This window comes from Vollenhovia emeryi, unplaced genomic scaffold, assembly GCF_000949405.1.
Source record: "Vollenhovia emeryi isolate VEMERY1.0 unplaced genomic scaffold, V.emery_V1.0 DF939170.1, whole genome shotgun sequence".
Taxonomy (NCBI): Eukaryota; Metazoa; Arthropoda; class Insecta; order Hymenoptera; family Formicidae; genus Vollenhovia; species Vollenhovia emeryi.
In genome coordinates, this window is record NW_011967196.1 from 1364821 (window position 1) to 1383416 (window position 18596).

General features: G+C 43.0%; 1 protein-coding gene across 9 annotated transcripts in view; it reads left to right on the forward strand.

Annotated features, from left to right (window-relative positions):
- The window catches only part of LOC105563903 (potassium/sodium hyperpolarization-activated cyclic nucleotide-gated channel 2), a 67920-nt gene extending 49525 nt beyond the window's left edge, over positions 1-18395 (forward strand). For 2 of the 9 annotated variants that reach the window (XM_012015900.1, XM_012015893.1), the window contains exons 6-15: positions 188-318; positions 2250-2298; positions 5925-6032; positions 10956-11105; positions 12247-12465; positions 12549-12695; positions 12927-13044; positions 13165-13453; positions 14557-14692; positions 15083-18395. In XM_012015900.1, coding sequence (XP_011871290.1) covers positions 188-318; positions 2250-2298; positions 5925-6032; positions 10956-11105; positions 12247-12465; positions 12549-12695; positions 12927-13044; positions 13165-13453; positions 14557-14692; positions 15083-15229 — 1494 coding nt within the window. In that variant the 3' untranslated portion in view covers positions 15230-18395. The remainder of the gene's footprint in view (positions 1-187; positions 319-2249; positions 2299-5924; positions 6033-10955; positions 11106-12246; positions 12466-12548; positions 12696-12926; positions 13045-13164; positions 13454-14556; positions 14693-15082) is intronic. The other 7 variants (XM_012015901.1, XM_012015898.1, XM_012015899.1 and 4 more) reach the window with 5 other exon arrangements.
- The last annotated feature ends 201 nt before the right edge of the window (positions 18396-18596 follow it).

The window sequence follows — 18596 nt, forward strand, 5'->3', positions numbered from 1 at the left end:
CATCACACCGACTCTCCTATCGATTGTCCGCACAATCTCGCCTGTACACGCACACTGACACACACAGGAATCCCGCATCTTAATCCCCCCCCCACCCCCGACATACACACACGAGTACAAAGAAAACAATATGTACAAATCGACTACTAGGCGTACTGCGAGAACACGTTTCCGAATGGGTTTGCAGATCCCCCTTTATCAACAGCCGGAGAGGCACTACGAGCGTCGGGCGACACCGCCCCAACCAGACCGAACCAGCAAGGTGTGCCTGCCTAGTTACCCTGAAACCAAGGCCAATTGCCCTTACTTGATTCAAGCGTTCGTTAACACAAACCTCAATGTGTTTCTACGTATAAATATATCTATATACGCTAGATCATTATTATTACTCTCACTACTGTCGTTTCTTTCGTTGTTACTCATTGATTACGATTATTCTGATTACCGTTGCCGTTTTCGTTTGTGGTCATCTCTGTCTCTCGTTTTTTTTTCCTTTTCTTTTTCCATTTGAGTTTCATAGAGAACGTGCATAGTCTTGCCGTGTAATTTACAGTCTCCGGTACGAGAAGTTTGTTTTCTTTTTTCACACATATAACACACCCGACATACTTAGACCCAGTTTGTGAATTGTAGCAGAGCCGATCAAGAGCTTTAACGTTGTCGGGAAGTTTCATGTTCCGTAGACGGTCCAATCGAGCGGAGAAAAGACTATGCTTAATGTCTGATTAAATGTTAAAAGTATATTACGGAGTTACGGAGTAATTAAACTCCTTCGTTGTCGCGCGGTTGAAATCCGAGCACTATAAACTCGAACGGGCAAAGCGGAAGAATCGTATACGTACAAATTGATGTCACGTGATGAGATAACAGAATTATCAAGACGTCATTCCGCTTAAGATAAATCGGAAAGTTGCAATAATTAGATATTTCATTAAGCGGGATTAAACGTAGCTGTAGTCTTCATGGAAGTCAAATAGCTCTCACTGCGTAAAACATTTCAAATAAGCTCTTGATCAGTCTTGTCCTTAGTCCCGTAGTCCTGGCGATGCGACGTGTGACATGGATCACAGATTAGAAGATGCGATATTAGCTGAGAAGAAGCCAGTATGTATTGATCGATGGAGAATGACAATGCTTGCAGTATTATACCTTAGTGACGATGTTCTCTATAACTATATTGTTGAAAATCCATGTTTCACCGACTAGCTGATTCCTCGCCAAAGTTCTTGAGAACGGTTTTTTGGTATGAGATGCTACCTTGTTTTATTGTCGGGTTTTGTTGGAAAGTTCCGTTCTGCTAGGTAACTAACATGAGTTTGGTTACGAATAGTCATTGTGAACTGGTCGTGTCGAATATACGATCGCGCGATCGCAGGAACGCCCGGGCGTTCGTGCCGATCGCCGTTGAAACGTTCATCTCGAGTCTCTCGGCTCTCGATTATCGCCGGCCCCATAAGCCGCATAAACTTTATTGGCCTGATACGACATAGGTGCGCATGTACATTACCGTATGAGTCAATAGCGATTATCGACGTTCTTTCGGCGACGGTCTGCATAATTTAGATACGTGTGCATGTAACTGTATACCGATAGTAAACATATATGTATATTTACATATATATATGTATCTTCAACGGATGCACCATTTTTTGACAATGGTAGCGCATGAGGTCACAGTGACAATCGAGAGTCGAGAATTCGTTTGTCGTGGATCTTACCGTCGCATCCACACACCAGTTGGTGTGTGGATTTTGCGATTATGAAACAGGAGATATGTTCAAAAAAATAATAATAATAAGATTCCTACGGCGATACGAGAAAAGCTTGATAAACCGAGAGTAAGCCCGATGAAGAACATCCACGAGGTATTCGACACGAACCGCTCTACAGACGAGAAAGTTGGTTGGTCTAACCGTAGGTCTGCCTGTGAGTGTTAGGTGTTAATTAACCTTATCTGTCCAAAATTCTTGGCGATGTGGCCCGTGTTCAGTGTGTGTTCCTAAGTTTTATTTATTCCCCGACGATTTACTCCTCTCCTCTATCTTCTATCCCCCTATTTTCTCCACCGTGATGAACTTCTAGCGAGCACCCCAGCCCCACCGATTATTTCGTTTCCCCTCCCCCTTCATTCGCGTTCCGTTCTGATTGCCTGTTGTTTCGTGTTGTCTAGATATGCCTGATTTAACGAGGAGGAAGCGATTCCGATTTCGTTTCTTTTTGTTTCATTTTGACATTTTTACTTCCGCCAGGACGGAGAGTACAATTACGCAGACGCCGTCGGTACTTTCCTCTGCCCACGTATGTATCCGTATATCATCATATTTTTGTTCGTTTGTTCTCTCTTTTTCTCTTTCTCTCTCTCTCTCTCTCTCTCTCTTTGTCTCAGGAGCACGTTTATAATATTATAATATTACCGGCGATATTTTCCAGCGCGGCATTCTTTTTCCGCCGTAGACGGTAGATATCCGCCCTGCCCCTCCCCCCACGGTATGACAGGAGCGAGAGAAGTACGTGAAGCAAAGCGTGCGATCTTTTAACCATCTCGCCGCCCGGTATACACGTAGCGGATGTGACGTTTCCTCTCTTTCGCGTGCGTCTTTCGCGTCTCCGCTCTTGTCCTGAGAATTGCTGCTCCTCTGCGCGATCGCACGGCGAATCGCCAATGACGCAGTCTCGTCTTGGCTCAATTGTGCAACGAGAGGAAAATTTTCCACGAGAGAGATGCTTCTTACGTGTTGATTCCTAGAAAGCACAGCGTTACATTTTCTGGACATTTTATACATGTGTATGTACGTGTGTGTATGCGTGTGTATGTGTATGTGTGCGTGCGTGTGTACGTGTAAATGTACATACGTCATAATGTACTGTCATTCATGCGTGCATTTTCGTTTCCCGTCAAGAGAGACAGGAAATAAGGAGAGAACAGTCGATTAATTAACAGACTAGATCTGAAAGAGAGAATTATTATTTTTTTCTACTATTCTCCTTTCGCCGCACAATACTTTTCGTATTGTCCGAACGAAATTTGTCACAGAATTGGAATTGACAGACTTAAATGAATGTTATTGATGAACGTCACTCTAAGGGATTCAAGTCGTGACTGCCCTGGTTTAATAAAGCTCGCCATCTATCTTGAAATAATAAGATATAAAGAGAAAGGGATGAAAGAGTTTCATATTGACATTGCCCGAAGTTTGAATTCAATTTTAAAAGTCTCCGATTTTTAGTTTCTCATTATTAATCTCGCTACTAATTTAAAAACTTTTAACGCTTTATGCGAAAAGAATAAATGGATAACGCATAAAGATAGAAAATCGTGTACACAAATCGATAAAAGAAGGTTAAAAAAGACAACAGACGATAGATTCACCGCAAATTTTCTGCCTTATTTATTTAACTTTTCGTTATGTGATTAAAATGTGACTTGTCGATTATGTCACCTAATATTTCAGACAAGCAATTCTTGCGTAAACGTGCGTATATCGCCGATCTTAAAACGAGTCAACAACGCGTTGAAAAGTCCCCTTGCTCTTATTAATTAATTAATTAATTAATTAAAAAAGAAATGGCAAAACGCAGTGCCCTTTGTAACGAGTGCAAAAGCTTTCTGCCCGTGGCACGTACACCCAGTTTCCCTTTACATCGTAATTAAATCAGATAACAAACACGAGTGCCTTTGTGAGCACGCACATTAGAGTTAACAGCCGCACAGTAGCAAACCGCCGCGATAATAGTCGGGGCTGGTTGCATTCAGCAGTGGCAAATTAAAACGTACTCGCGTGTGTACGCACATTAAGAGACGATAAATCATAACCGTCATGCAGAAACGCGCGATTGTACGTCCGCGTGATTTTCGCGGCGCACACTTGGTTAGCAAATCGCGCGTTTCTTGTCGCGCGCAATTACAGAGATGTATGCGTAAGATGTCAAAAAAAAAACGCGACAAGATAATGTCGTGAGATTCGCGATTGACGAACGTATTCTTGTCCTGTGTTGTCTGTGTACTTAATAATCTTATCGACCAGTTACGGTATTCCCTCACCTCGAACGGTGATCTTTCAACGGAAAACTCTGATAATTCTCAAGTTTCTTCTTGCCTTTTCGTGTGACTTTTGCATGGAATTTTTCAGAAAGATGGGAGCGTTCTCCTTTGTAAATGTTTATCTCGTTACAGACTGTTTCTTTCAGCAGAGCAGCGATGCGCACATATTGTCCCGAGAAGAGCAGAATTTTTATATTTCACAGTTATCACATTTGCAGATTTCTCTCTCTCTCTCTTTCTCTTTCTCTCACTCTCTCTCTCTTTTTCTCTCTCACTCTCTCTCTCTCTTTCTCTCTTTTTCATCAATATGAATTTCATAAATCAAGGCTAAAGCAATGTTTATATATCAGCAACACTTGAAGTAATTTTTGTTCCTTCCTGTAAATTAATGTGCACTTTTCTTCTACTTTTTTAGCCTTTCTTCGATTAGTGTTGAATTCGATTTCAATCAAATTAGTAAAAGTCGTTTGTTCAAGACGAAATGAGCAGCCTCTCCCATGTGGAAAAAGTGTCCAAATTCTTTTCGACGTGTATTTGAATTAAAATTTCGCTACTTGAAATCGAGACAACGCCGGCGAATTTGCATGGAAGATAATATCGACAGTGTCGCGAAGTCAATTACGTTCGCGTGCTGAATTATTTCACTGGACCTACAGACCCGGCCGGGATCAAGTAACACGGCTTTGCAAGTTAATCGCCGCGATTTTTTTTTTTACTCAATCTGTAAATCCACCACGATACTACATATACTATATACAGATCCGCTAATTAACTCATCGAGCTTCATCCGAGCTTGAAAAGGAACTGCGGCTTCACGCTTGGCGCGCGACTGCTAATTCGATAGCTTTGATACCAACGAATGGCTTGTTGATTACTAATTATTATCTAATTCACGGATCATCGGACTGTTACTTTTCGTTATCGTGCCGTGCCCATGCCGATTATACTTTCGCGTGCACACGCTCGCTCACATCACCGAAAATCGTTCTTTTACTCGCGTCCCCAATCACACTTTACCGGTCTCTCAACATCCAACCGATCGATCGTACGATCGATCGGTCGTTTTGGTATCCACATTACGGCGGCCGACACTCGCCGCCGAGGCGAGAAACCGACACCGATATACCGATACACATGGTGTAATTACTTACTCTGTTTATGTGCTTGTGTATGTGCCAGTACTAGCGTTCAGGAGGGAAGATGGAAAATGAGAGGTACTAACACCTTATATCTATGTAAATGTATATATCTATATATCGTCTGTCTCTACTTTTTTTTTTCCTCAATTTATCTCGCCGTTAAATGGATAAACTAACGTGATCCGCACGTGGCCGTGCGTACGACCCGATTCAATGGGTGTCACCGTTAAGAATGTACAGTGACATCGATTACTACCTTTGCGCATCCGCTGGCGGACGTCGCGATCCGAGTGTACCCCCCCGCATAGCGAAAGGACGAGACTTTAGGGATTGGGGATTGCCTTTCAGCGTTCGTTGTGTAACGTGGCCACTGTTACCGCACACGGAAATTTCTGATCCCCACGAGAGACGAGAAAAAGAAAATCGATCCTGCAACCGCCCTACAATCTCCCGTACCGCTCCCGCCTTACTTTTCGCCACCATTACCATCTTGCAAACTGTCGATTAATATATATATATACATATATATAACCGCCTACTGTTCTAACTATACCGACGTTTCTCCTCCCCCTCGTGTCCTCCTCACTCTGTTACTTTCTAGTCTCAGTTTCCCGTTCTTTCTCTCACACACTTTCTGACACTATTTCTACCTCCTCTCTGTGAAATCTCTATTAACCACTGCAGAATTTCTATTAACCTCTTCTTACTATGTCTGGCTATGTCCCGCTTTCTTTTGTTTCTAGATATTGCAGAACCTACAAAAAAAACGCACTGAGCGGAGGGGGCGCCTAAGTTCTGACAATATGACTAAAAAGAAGTCCGGTTTCAGCAAAAGCGAACTTATTTTTAAGGTAACCCGCCCTGGCGAACGCGCGAGCTCACGTCCACGCGATTCGCACCACGAATCAGCCTCGGCGATTTCCCATCCGGTTTTCCGCGAGACTCGACAGAAGGAACTCGACCTTCTCCCTACGCGCTTAATCAACGAACATGATTATCGAACGAGGTCTCCGTCCAGTAAAGGCTTCCATTCGCGTTAGATCATTTCTCGACGAGCGTTTGAATATAAATAAAAGTATAATTAATATAAAGAACGGCTTCGCGGAGTGTCGCGAGCGCAGCGGGAAATATTAGCGAGAAGTACTTAAAAAATGTGTAGCTCCCACAATATTTTCGCCGAGCTAGTTACACGTGATCTCCGATGATAATCAATTAAGTCATTCGCTCATCGCCCCGTCGAGGGTAACGAAGAGCATGAATTTGTAGCATCGCGCGGGAAGGGTCGGACGGGCCGATTGTTGATTGAACCGATCGACCGCCGCGTTCTGTCGGTGTCTCGCGAGGACCGGGAGCGGGGCTGACGAGGTCAATTGGACGGAGGAGCTGTACGCTGATTGGCTCGTTGGTTTATTACAAACATTCAGCTTTTACTTTTTCCGCCGCATTACATATACCCGCAGCAATAGGCTATGCTTCTATACATTCACCATCGGCACCCGCCTAGCGATGAGAAAGTACATGTACACAACTATATGTGTGTGTGAACATATAACAATCTAGAGGCCCACGAACGTAGATATGATAAAGAGAACGCCCGGCTCGGGTGAATCACCCTTTTGCGCCAGCCCGGCGTCACCCCGCGGATGGTAGAGATTGCCGATGACCGGCAGCGCGATATTCGACGTGAAAGTGAACGAATCGGGGATCGGTTGTCAAAAGTCCGGCGTGGCGCGTCCGACTGAAATCGTGCATTCGTATATTAAACCCTTCCTCTCTCCGTCTCTATATATATATTGTATCTCTCTCTTTCTCTCTGTCTTCTCATTCTAACTTCCTCTCGTTTACTATTTGACTGTTTGCTGTACCGTCTCCCATGTCCTCTCCACCTCCGGTCCTCCCGCATCCTGTGACCCGATGGACGACCGCAAACCGCCTGTTTCCACGCACTATCTTGTGAAACGCTTTTGATCGCTAGACGGTGTGCACGATCCTGTGAAAACGAGCGCACGTGATTGGGCGTCCCTTCTCTGTCGCTTTGTTGCAAAACGCACACTGTATATCAACTATGTGACCGAGGTGCATCGCTACCTTAGATGTAAAAGTGCAGGAGGGAAATAGATACACACAGACGACACGCGCGAGCGTTAACGGGGTAACAAATTAGGATGCAATGCGTATGAGAGTAGAGAGCTCGCTTATCCTCCCCTGCCGCTGCTCTGCAAACGACTTTCACCCTGTGTAATCCACCCTCGCCAGCCGCGCGCGCGTCTTACCCACCGGCTCTGTCGCTGCCCGTTCCCCAGCTGTGTCCGCTGCTTCTCGGCCGAGAGATCTGTGCACCTCTATCTGTGTAAAACAGCTGGCTATCTGTGTGCTTGCAAATTCGAGGGGGGAAAAAAAATATAAGAGAAACGAAGACACGATGGAAGAGCGAAGATACTTCGTCCTCTCGCTTCGTGGCTTGGCTTGCGCGAGGCTTGATAACGCGACGTTTGATTTGGCAGCTGCGTTTTGTTCGTCGTCCCTCATATTACGCTCATAATCACTCGAATTCGTCTCGGCCGAAGTGCGAGGAACTCTCACCACCACCCCCACGATAAACATCTCTCTTCCGTAAACCCCCCCGTACCTCGTCTCGGTTGTTTCTCTGTTGTGCCTTTAGTTTGCAGTACTCACTTATGTTCCGGTGTCGTTTTAGAGCGTTTGTTGTTGCCACTTACAATCGTAATCCGTTAATTAGTGCGCTGACTCATTGATCGTTCATCCATCATATCGTGGAGACATAAACAGAATCAAGCTTTCATCTTTACTGGTCCTGTGGCTGTCTCGTAGAAGAGAAGGTTGATGTTGAGTTACAGTGTATCGTTTAACCTGTGTTTCCTTCTTTCTTCTTTTCTTCCTTCTTTTTATTCTTTTCTTGATTTACGAAGCCGCGCGCCACGCAACGTATACGTCGCGTCGCTCATCACGACGGCGACGATATGCGTATGCGTGCGCGCGTGTACCGTGTTGTCTCACGTGTACACGATCTTTTTACTTGTAGACCAGGTAATGTATTGAGCTATATGTGGTCTAGCCCGTAAGTCTCCCATGTTCTTACTTGTTTCCCGTAGGCGCAGAAACAGTTACCATTGATCATCATCCATGGAGTATCATGACACCCGATAGATACTCTCCAGCCAGTATCCCTAATATTTTACCGCATTTAGATAACCAGAGCTCCCGCGCTTCATCGAAATCCTACGGCGATTGGGCAACGATGCATCTCTCGTCGCATCTTTTACATTGTTGCAATCTGTTAACGGCCATGTCTACGATTACTGTAAATTGCGACTCTATTACGACCAGGTTTCCGGCGTAACCGCACAAGTGACAAAGCTGTGCGCGAGCCAGCTTGGATACAGCCGACTGAATTTCACGTTTACAGAAAAAAATTTCCGATTATAACATCTGGGATCAACTGCGAGACCGGCATATAAATGACGTTACTCGAATTATTCTTTGTCTACAAGCTCTACGGACGTTTATCGCAGCAATTTTTGTCGCGACGAGATAAAGAGAATATACGGAATTTTTTGAAAACGCATGGAACTAAGCTATCTTCAACGTGATGACCACATGTGTTTGAGCTTATTGTACGTCATTATGTCATTACTGTCGGCACTGCAATGGCTCTGTCACTTCTGCGGTTTAAGTGCAAGAGTAATTACCTAACTGTTATACAGGGGACAGGTCCCACTGCCGTACGATTTCAAGATCATTATACCGCGATTGCCCAAGACTCGACAAGGACCTCGTAAACAGCTTCGCCTGCTCCTCGCTTTGCAGTCGCTTAGATTTATTAGTAAATTGCCGGCAAAAATTTTTCGCCCGACAACGCGAGGCGAGTCTTCCGCGCGAACTTTCCTCGCGAGAGTATCAAACTTCCGTAAGTTGCGAGAGCACGAAAGTGTATCGAGGATGATAGATACGATGGGCGATAAAAAGAGAAGGCTCGAAGGTTTCAACTACTTGCTGGGTATTTGGGCAAGCGTGTTTAAGTTCGGAAACTTCAGTTCGTCGCCGCATATAACGGGGCCGGATTCGAGAGAATTTTCTTCGCACACGCCCCGTCGACGGCGCCGTATTGGAAATTCATTTGCGCCCCGTCGGCAGAGCAACCGAACGGAATCTCTCGAACACGGAGGCCGAATACGGTGCATGACACACTCATTATTGCAGCGCGCGTGTCGCGTTTCGTTGCGACTGCCGCACGCATACGAGTGCGGAAGCAGATATATATGTCATCGCCACATATGTACATACGTTATGTACATATCCATGAACATGAGTCGCACTTCATGATACCTTCAATGATCCTTAGATAACTCTATCCTTATCTCTCGACTAACAGGAGGACGCTGAGACTATTCGACTTTAATCCTTCGAGTAATTTTTTCGGTCGTCCTTTGTCGATCCTCATTCACTTTGTTTCTTACAAAATTAATCTGCCATGTAGAAATTTCTAATTATACGTAGATATCTCTTGTAAACACTCACGATTTCGTATATCAATAATTATTAAATTATAAAATGTATTTGAGCTTGAAAATACTGGCCCACTGTCGTTTGTTACGTTAACAAACGACTGTATTACAATAACCGCGTGTTGTGTACAGTTAATATTTCAACGCGTAACGTTAACCAGGAGACAAAGGACCAATCGTGCGTGTTAGTTATTGAGAAGAAGATGCGGCTCTCCGCATGAGGAATAATCATTGAAATAAGATACGGATCGGAATCTCGAAGGGTTAACTCGGCGAATTAGCCATGTCGGCACGTTCTCCGCGTGTTCTCCAGCTTTTTATTTTAATACGGACGGATTCCCATATCGTACTTATTGCGCACGATGGAGCCGAATAATTTGTGTTTGGAACCGAACGGACTACATCGACGTCATTGACTGAGCGTCGATTTTGCCTTTCTTTTCTCCCTTTTCACGTACGTCACATCATGAACATTTGGCGCATAAGCGGTTTGAGAATCTTGGCCCAACCAGTTGCAAATGATTGATATTTTTTTGTTAGAGCATTCGTAGAGTAACCAGTTATTTATCAACGTTTTAGGTTACATTGAATTGTTCTTTTGTGTGCCACGTGATGCGTATTTTCTAATGTAGCATGCTTTTCTTAACGGACGAAAAAAAAAAAGTTCCGAGAGTATGAGAACGGCGATGACAACCTAGGAAAAGTGTGACACTCTCACTCGAACTGAACTATATCCGCGCTAAGATCTGAATGCGCGAGGATGGACCCTTGCTTTAATTTGTCCATGATAAAAATCCTAATCATTTGATCCGATTGAACAGCAAAAGCCAGTTAACCTTTGAGATTTATCGCAAACACCTTGAATCTCGATTTTGAACGAGCTTCCCAAAATTTGCTATTTTATAGACGCAGGACTGGTTAAAGGGTTAAATGTAAACTTCGTTCCTCAAAGAATTTGTGCTCGTTGAAAAAAAAAAGACTATCGATGGACGATCGGATCTTAGTGACGGATTCCGTCACGTAGTTTATTCAGTATTCCTAAATCTGAGCAACAAAAACAGTAATGGAACAATTGTGCTCGACGAATTATATATCTACCGCGTTTTTGTGCAACACTCGCTTACTTGCTGTACACTACGCAACCGGAGCTTTGGATAAACAAGAGAAGTTTTAACCAAAACGTGTGAGAAAACATTCCGACGCGCCCGACCCGGCACGAGAGTAAAGCTCTAACGTTGTTGTTGGCAGTTCCTGAATATGGCGTCGGTGTTCATGCGGATTTTTAACCTGATCTGTATGATGCTCCTAATCGGCCATTGGAGTGGCTGCCTGCAATTCCTGGTCCCCATGCTTCAAGGATTTCCCAGTAATTCATGGGTGGCCATTAACGAGTTACAAGTGAGTAATCAACACTCTCATCTGAGTACATTGCGCGCTTCACGATTCTAACAAACATTAAGGCAGGATACCACCTTTGACTGCGATTTTGGAGGCGTTTTTCATGAGTTTTTTTTTGCATACAAAGAGTGCGCAGAAACAAAATCGGTTTTAGTCATTTATTAATGTAACTTTAATCTGCAATTACAAACTGAAAAAGTTTCAAAAATAATCTCTTGTAGGTGGCGCCAAAATACATTCCTTTGGAGGAACACCGTTAGACGGCGTGTCAAATTCCGCTCTGTACGTGGCTCCTAGAAAAAAACCAAAGAATGTTCCTATTAACAACAATATTTTTTAATGCTGTACGTAGGGATTTTACGAAATTTCGATTTTTAAGAAAATAGCGGTCATTTTAACAAAAAGGTTTACCCTAAAAAATTGACCTTTTTGTCAAAATGACCGCCATTTGCTTAAAAATCGAAATTTCGTAAAATCCCTACGTACAGCATTAAAAAATATTGTTGTTAATAGGAACATTCTTTGGTTTTTTTTCTAGGAGCCACGTACAGAGCGGAATTTGACACGCCGTCTAACGGTGTTCCTCCAAAGGAATGTATTTTGGCGCCACCTACAAGAGATTATTTGTAACTTTTTCAGTTTGTAATTACAGATTAAAGTTACATTAATGAATGACTAAAACCGATTTTGTTTCTGGGCACTCTTTGTATGCAAAAAAAAATCATGAAAAACGCCTCCAAAATCGCAGTCAAAGGTGGTATCCTGCCTTAAATTGATATATTTTAGCATTGCGTGGAAAATAATCGATCGATTTAATATCGGCTCCTCTAAAAAAACCAGCTCCCCTAAAATATTCCTTCAATTTACTTTTATTACCATCTTACGATTAATTTCTCTTCTAAGTCTACCATTACTTAACATTGCATAGAAATAAGTGTGTTTCTTTTCAACCGCATACAAAGCTAAGTAATAAACTCTGCGACACGCGAAAGTTCTTTGGCGATTTGGCAATGTCGTGAATTTTCAAGGAGCGAGATCGGGCGGTGTGCGCTCCGCGAAAACGCCCTCCGCGCTTTGTGTCGAAATTGGCGATCGACTTGCAAAATGCATTTCCGTGTTACGACGTGACGCCTACTTGCAGGACTCGTTTTGGCTGGAACAATACTCGTGGGCTCTCTTCAAAGCCATGTCGCACATGCTGTGTATCGGGTACGGTAGGTTTCCGCCGCAGTCCTTGACCGACATGTGGCTCACCATGCTCAGCATGATCAGCGGTGCGACGTGTTACGCTCTTTTCCTCGGACACGCGACGAATCTCATTCAATCTCTCGATTCCTCGAGAAGACAATACCGCGAGAAGGTAGATAAGCACGTCATATAACGATGGAACACGCGCGTGGGTAACTTCGCCGCGACTAAACTTCCCGTCCGACTTGCCCGTAGGTGAAACAAGTAGAGGAATACATGGCCTATCGGAAACTACCGAGAGAAATGAGACAGAGGATCACGGAGTACTTCGAACACCGGTACCAAGGGAAGTTCTTCGACGAGGAGCTGATCCTTGGAGAGCTCTCGGAAAAATTGAGAGAAGTACGTTAGGACCCGTGTGAAATATTTCACTTGGTCAAGACTAAAAGTGACATGTGCAATATTTCTGGAGAAAAAAACTGTGGGATTGAAAATGCGAGAGATCGCTCGTTCTTTCGAATCGACGATATTAAGTCAACATAGTATCGATCTCTAAAACCCATCGGGACAATTGACCGAAATTTACCCTAAAGAAAATACAGGTGTCTGTACAAATGTTGTACCTGATTTCAGGATGTGATAAACTACAACTGCAGATCGCTGGTGGCGTCCGTGCCCTTCTTCGCTAACGCCGATTCGAATTTCGTCTCGGACGTCGTGACGAAACTCAGATACGAAGTCTTCCAGCCAGGTATATCGATAGTCATGAACGCCTTTGCTATCCGCGCTAAATGAACAAGAGGTTGAGTGTCGCGGCACGGGGAAAGTACTTTCTCGCTCAGGAGCGTGATATTCGAACGTGTACTCGCAGGTGATATCATCATTAAGGAGGGTACAATCGGCTCGAAAATGTACTTCATACAAGAAGGCATAGTCGATATCGTGATGGCAAACGGCGAAGTGGCGACCTCGTTATCGGACGGGTCTTACTTCGGCGAAATCTGCCTGCTGACGAACGCGAGGAGGGTGGCGTCGGTCCGAGCGGAGACCTACTGCAATCTCTTCAGCCTCTCGGTGGACCATTTCAACGCCGTGCTGGATCAGTATCCCCTAATGCGCAGAACGATGGAGAGCGTTGCCGCCGAGAGGTATAAGCTTTGGTTAGGTTTGTTCTATCGAGTTGGTGTGCTAATAGATGTCAATCATCACTCCCACTCCCATCTACTTTATTTGAGCATTTCGTACTGTCCGGCAAAACGGAGATCAGTCATTTGCTGCCTGTGGAAATCATGTCGCTCTCGCCTCAACATTACCGATTCTCGTATGTGTTTGTTAGAAACTCGAACGCTTGTTTTACACACACGTACACGCACATACGTCAGTGAAAATTTTGCCAAAGGGACAAAAATGAAATGCGACCTATTCGAGTCGCCCATTGACTTTCTTGGGGCTCTTGAGCGAGACAGTTGGAGAGTTGGGAAGAATTTTTCAGATGAAAATTCGTGATGAAAGCGCACTAACTTACGATATTTATAATGAGTTGAGAGGGTTAAATCCGTTCCAAGTATCTTTCACGCAAAGATATGACGGGCAATTCGTTTTGCATTCGTATGCGTGAGAGGGAAAATATCCGAGTCATGTAGTGGTGCACACTTCATGAAACCGGATATTACCCGATTGAATAAATAACAATTGCAGTTTAATGCCGTGACAAAAGTTTACACTCTCGACACATTCATTACATAATAATGTTCTATTTATAATTTGGCATAACATATTTTATAAATTATTTTAAGTACCATTTTTGTCACACGTCCGCGCAGAACGATTCCGATGTAAACTCGTCTATGCAAAGGACTGTACGTTGCAAATTGTTTTCTTAACGTTGCAAGATTTCCGCAAAAGTATTCACGACGAGAAACAAAGTACTCGAACGAAAATCGATATACCGAGATACGCTGTTTTATTATTTATCTTGTGTTTTCCGCATATTTTCTATTCGAGACACGAAATTCCGCGGCCAGTGTGGCAAAGATAACTGATTTCTTTTATCAGTTTATCTCATTCAACTACCTTTAGCAGTGCAAGTAGTATCGAGACAAATAATAATCGCTGTTGAGTACAGATGATAAGCGGCGGGTGTTATAAAGCGCCACGAAACGGACGAATCACTGTGCTGCTAAGTGGTGTAGAACTTAATGTGAATAGTAGTCGGTTACGTCGCGTGCGACATTCCCTACGCTTAATCATGCTCTCCTTGTAGGCTAAACAAAATCGGGAAGAATCCTAATCTGGTGGCTCATCGCGAGGAGGATCTTGGCAGCGAATCAAAAACGATAAACGCCGTAGTAAATGCGCTCGCGGAGCAGGCTGCCCATGCCAGTGCCAGTGAGGAATCGGTAAGTACGCGACGTTATCTGCTATAATTAAGCTACGATACACGTATCTTTACGGCACTTCTTTTGTTATAAAAAAAAACAGGAAATACAATCTTATATTTTTATAGTTAAGTCAACGGCACACGGTACTATTTTTCCTGCTGGATTGCCCAGATTGCAGCTAGAACTTGGACCAAGGAACGTAAACATAGGCCTTTACGAGAGCCAATCAGGATTTAGCCTTAAATAGGTGATTTAAGGCTAAATCCTGATTGGCTCTCGTAAGCAATCCAGTAGGAAAAACAGTATCGTGTGTCATTAGCTCTGCTGATTGATAACGTATTCCTGTGGTTTCTTTTAAAAAATTAATGGACGCGCGAGTGTATCATGTTGTAAAATCTGTCATTTCAGGTACACAGTATGGAGCTCAGAACGCTGCCGGGTTGCCTCCTGCCCAGACCAAAGTCTGAGAACAATTTCGCGAGTCAAGAACTTACGAGAGAAGGGCGGAGGATGTTTCACAAGAGCGACACTTTCCACAAGGATTCGTATCAATGACGACACTCGTTTTACTAGCATATGCAGAGATACTAACGGCTCCATGTTGGAAGAACGATAAAACTGCTCTTATCAATGGGACAGCTGGTGGTTTTGTGCCCGGTGCTAGGGCGATCCTATAGCAGCGGTCTATACATAGATATCGGCCATGCCAGTAGTCCTTTAGCAATCGATTTATAGCGCCTTCTTATATTTATCTGACGGCATTTTCGTCCAGGACCGCAAAACCGCCAAACTCAAAGTCCTATGCTCCAACTGTGATACAGATACATCCGCGAACAAACAAAATATTGCGATAAATACTACGCTGAAATACTATTAATGATAATTAATATAAAATCTCTACGAAACATATGTCGCAGAATAATTCCGTGATGGGGAGGGAAAAGTTTGAAGAATAAAGGAAAACAAACTTTTACATTTTAGACCCCTTTATCTTTCAAACTTGGTTCGACTTCTTTTATTTAGAAAACGATGACGAAGCACTCTATACAATCGCGAAGTTTTAATCTTTTAAGAGCGCAAGGTGTGGAACAAAGAGGAAACGTCTGTATCTCGGTTGGAGAACATGGAGCCAACATTTCACGCCGTGTCTCTTCATTGAGAATAATCGCCGCGTCGCATCGGATGCAATATTAAAGATGGATGGACGCAGCGACGAATGAAGATCTCAAAGACGACGAAGAGCAGGCCTAGAAGTTTATAGAGAATATGTAGCCCATATCGTGGGGAAAAACACTAGGTATAATCCTAAGTAACAGTGTAACGATGCGTAATTCTCTGTGATTTTGCAAGTTGACGTTTCGCACCTTAGGGAAAGAAGAAAAAAAAACAGTATAATCTACGTGAAAAATTAGAAGGCTCTTTTTTTTAAGGCAACAACTAACATAGAGAAATCGTACGTCGTAAGACCAGAGTATTCCGATTAAGTTTGACGCGATTTATCTTTAGCTTTGTACTGCATTAGAGCGGCGTAATTAAGTGAAACGAATAATGTGTAATACTCCGTGCGGGGGAAAGAAATAGAAGAACGAAGAGGAGAAGGTTCACGTAGGATGAGCTAAAAATGTCTTACCGGTGAGGGCTCTTTTTCTGATTTCAGACGCGAAATAAGTTTGCGTTCCGTAACCTCGCTTGTCTGCTAGATCCTCCCTTATTTTGCTACGTTTCCGTTCACTTCGACAGTTACTGTAAGGACAGTAAAGCCGAGTGGAGATTACATGTTGCGACTCAATGTCGGATACATTCGATAGACCGTCCTGGTGCAGAAATATGATCGGTAAGAGGGCAATTACGGTCGCGCGTTTGAGAATCCGCGGACGAATCCAGAAAAAGAGAGAGGGTCTGAGACGCGATTGTGCGGATTAACCGGTTCTACAAATGCTACCGAGGGCCCGAAGGCTGTGTTTAATTGTTGAGAGTCCTTCGGGCCGCTGTGGTTACATGTCAATGAATGAATATTAAGCGTAACGCGAGTAAAAGTATCTTTTTATGAGGGGAAACCAAGATAAAACGCGATGTACTATAAAAGAAGCTAGAAATACTATGTAATAAATTATTATTATTGTTACGATTATTACTTACAATGATTACTACACCACTACCGCATAATTAGGCGACTAAATAAATTACCGAAAAAAAAAAGATACAGATATACATATGTATGAAGTATTATGCATAGTGGTTAAATATCGTGTTGCAAGATAACCCTGTAATGTTCAGCTCTACGTGCGAAATGGTTTGACACCGACTAAACCGATACTTACAAGCAGTTTATACATCATAATCCCCCCGGAGCTTGATCTATTGTGTATTCCGTTTAAACAACGTTTTATAAATACCAATATCTTCGAGGCCAACTGAACCATACCGATCGATCTCGCTTTGCGTATTTTATAGACGCTAATCGGAATCAAACAGAATACTTCATTTCAAATACCTCCTAGCAGAAAGGTGATTCGGCGTAAAGAAGTTTTCGAATGATACTTGTAGTGTACTATTTAGTTGACGACTGTAGATCCTAACGTGCTCCTTTAATTCTTAATCCCGAAGAGCGCAAGCTGTAGCATCACTTCGCGGCACAAGTGTGTCCCAAAATTTCTATAAACTTATGACAGAGCAAGTATTTGTCAAATTCACTCCTCTATTTACTTTGAATTTTATGAAGTTCAATCAATTTTTTTTTTAAATAGAGTATATTAGCCCGCGCTGTGCTCTTTAGGATTAAAGAAATGTCCTTTCGACATTAGTAACCAGCACGCGATCGAACGCAGCCGTTCGCTTCTGTTTTCTCTCAGACTTGAGATTCGCGGTGCTCCCTTCCGCGTGAAGAAGTAAATCGGTCATCCTCTATTAAAAATAACGCCCGAATGTTATTTTTACTTGTATGATGACGAGACTCCATTTAGCGGGCGCACGAGTGAAAGGAGTGAGCCGATCGTTTTTTCTAGTTGACGCGTATACACGTTATCGCGAATATATGTACATATAATCTTCACATAAGAGTCTAGGCGCGCGCGTTTCATACATATACATATGTAAACATGAACACTTACACATGCATGCGAGAGGGAGAGAGAGAGAGAAAGAGAGAACGAGAGAGAGAAAATGAAAAAGAAAAAAATACCTATTTTTCATGTAAGAGAGACATAGTTTTCTGTCATTATTTACACATCTTCAAAAGCATACGTCTCATCCTTATATACATATATATATGTATATGTATGTATATATACTATATAATAGCTGCGAGAGTGCAAGGAGAGAGAGAGTGCGTACGAGAGGTCAAAACATTCCAATGGTAGAGTAGTCGTAGACCGCATAATCGACGTTTTTATAGTTTAATCTGTACGAACGGTCTAGGATTAATCTGCCGGTTCGGGCCTAACAGGTACGCATTAATATAAATACTATAAATAAATATAAATATAAAAATATATACATATATATGTGTATGTATATATATGTATATATGTATATATAAAACATTGTTACTGTGCTCCGAGACGAGTGCGAGGGAAAGAATGAAGTGATCATACAAAAAAAAACAAAGGAAGAAGCTGTTCTCTTACTACCACTGCTAAACTGATAGACACTATTTAGCCACTGTCTACTTATGTCGATAAAACGATGAAAAAAAAAAAGATAAAGAAACTGCGGCAAGGAAGTGCTGTGTTAGTACTCGACTCACATACACATACACAAGATATTACGTGTACATAATACCGTACGTAATATGTACGTAAGGAGATACGCATCTCCATAGCGCATTACAAACAGACGGGGGGGGGGAGAACAACTCTTTAGGATTAAATAGAGAGAAAGAGAGAGAGAGATCGTGTGACTACTTGACGCGTGTGAACCTTAC